The sequence below is a fragment of the Helobdella robusta genome (assembly GCF_000326865.2).
Source record: "Helobdella robusta unplaced genomic scaffold HELROscaffold_3104, whole genome shotgun sequence".
In the NCBI taxonomy this organism is placed as follows: Eukaryota; Metazoa; Annelida; class Clitellata; order Rhynchobdellida; family Glossiphoniidae; genus Helobdella; species Helobdella robusta.
In genome coordinates, this window is record NW_008704548.1 from 1 (window position 1) to 1,258 (window position 1,258).

The 1,258-nt window shown below is 30.8% G+C and overlaps 1 protein-coding gene across 1 annotated transcript; it reads left to right on the forward strand.

Moving 5' to 3' along the window:
* Window positions 1-758: 758 nt before the first annotated feature.
* HELRODRAFT_184739 (hypothetical protein) lies at window positions 759-1,233 on the forward strand (the record flags this gene model as incomplete). The annotated part of the gene is made up of 1 exon (XM_009022450.1): window positions 759-1,233. A coding segment is annotated over one exon (475 nt), but the record flags the coding sequence as incomplete, so codon positions are not given.
* Window positions 1,234-1,258: the final 25 nt, after the last annotated feature.

The following is a 1,258-nucleotide window of genomic DNA, read 5'->3' on the forward strand; positions in this document are numbered from 1 at the left end:
ACCTACCAAAGAATACCAAAAAATAGGCGCATTTATAAGCAATCAAACATAAACACATGAAACATGAACGAAGGTATTTCCAATTTCTGTCTTATTATAACCATCATTAATGCAGTAATTGCAGTTAGTGTAGTAGTAGTAGTAGCAGCAACTACCACAGGTTGTAGTAGCCGCATCGTAGCAGCAATAGTTGTAGTAGTGGCCGTAGTATTATTATAATTAGTAGTAATATTAAAAGCAGTTGTAGTAGCAGCAGTAGTAGTAGCAGTAATAGTAGTAGTAGTAGTAGTAGTAGTAGTAGTAGTAGTAGTAGTAGTAGTAGTAGTAGTAGTAGTAGTAGTAGTAGTAGTAGTAGTAGTAGTAGTAATAGTAGTAGTATAATAATAATAGTAGTAGTAGTAGTAGTAGTAGTAGTAGTAGAAGTGTTTTCTCTATCATTATTCCACCTTGAGCAAGTATATTTACAGCGAGTGGTTGCAAACAACGTAGGTTTTTTAACGTTACAACAACAACAAAATAATAAAAATAACAAAAAGGTTCTTCTTCTTCTTCTTATTATTATTATTATTATTTTTATTATGGTTATTATTAATTCATAAATTCATCATGTTCCATGTGCTTTGAATTTTTTTATTGATAAAAAGACCTGAGCAGGTGGCTCATAAAATTATGTGTGTAGGTTTGTTTGTTTGCATGTTTGTTTGTTTGTATGTATTTATGTATGTATGTATGTATTTATGTATGATGTAGGGGAAAAAATGGCTGCCAGAAAGGTCGTTGTTAGCGAAATTTTGTATTTTTTAACTAATAATATTAATTTGCTCGAAAATGAAGTGTATATTTGTAATACTGCTGATTTCTATACCAATGACGATATTGTAGCTGCTTCGAAAATTTTGAAAAGTGAGTTCGTTAACCTGAAATGTGAAAAAATTGAAAAATTATTAACAAATGGCACTCAAAAAAAGGACAAATTGGTGGATTGCATTGAGCTATTGAAAAATATGGTAGCAGCTAACATGTTGGACAAGCTCCCTTTATTTGTCAGCTCAAATATGTCCAAGATACCTAATTTCGAAAAATGTTTTCAAATAAATTTTGAAATATTGAAAAACGAAGTTAGAGACATGTTGAACAAACAACATGTTAATATCTCAGCTTTCATTGAAAAGTGCAGCGAAGAATTTGCCGCGCTGAAAGGGAAAACAAACTATGTAGAGTGCAATTTAAAAGGTATAAAAAATCGTAACGACTGTAA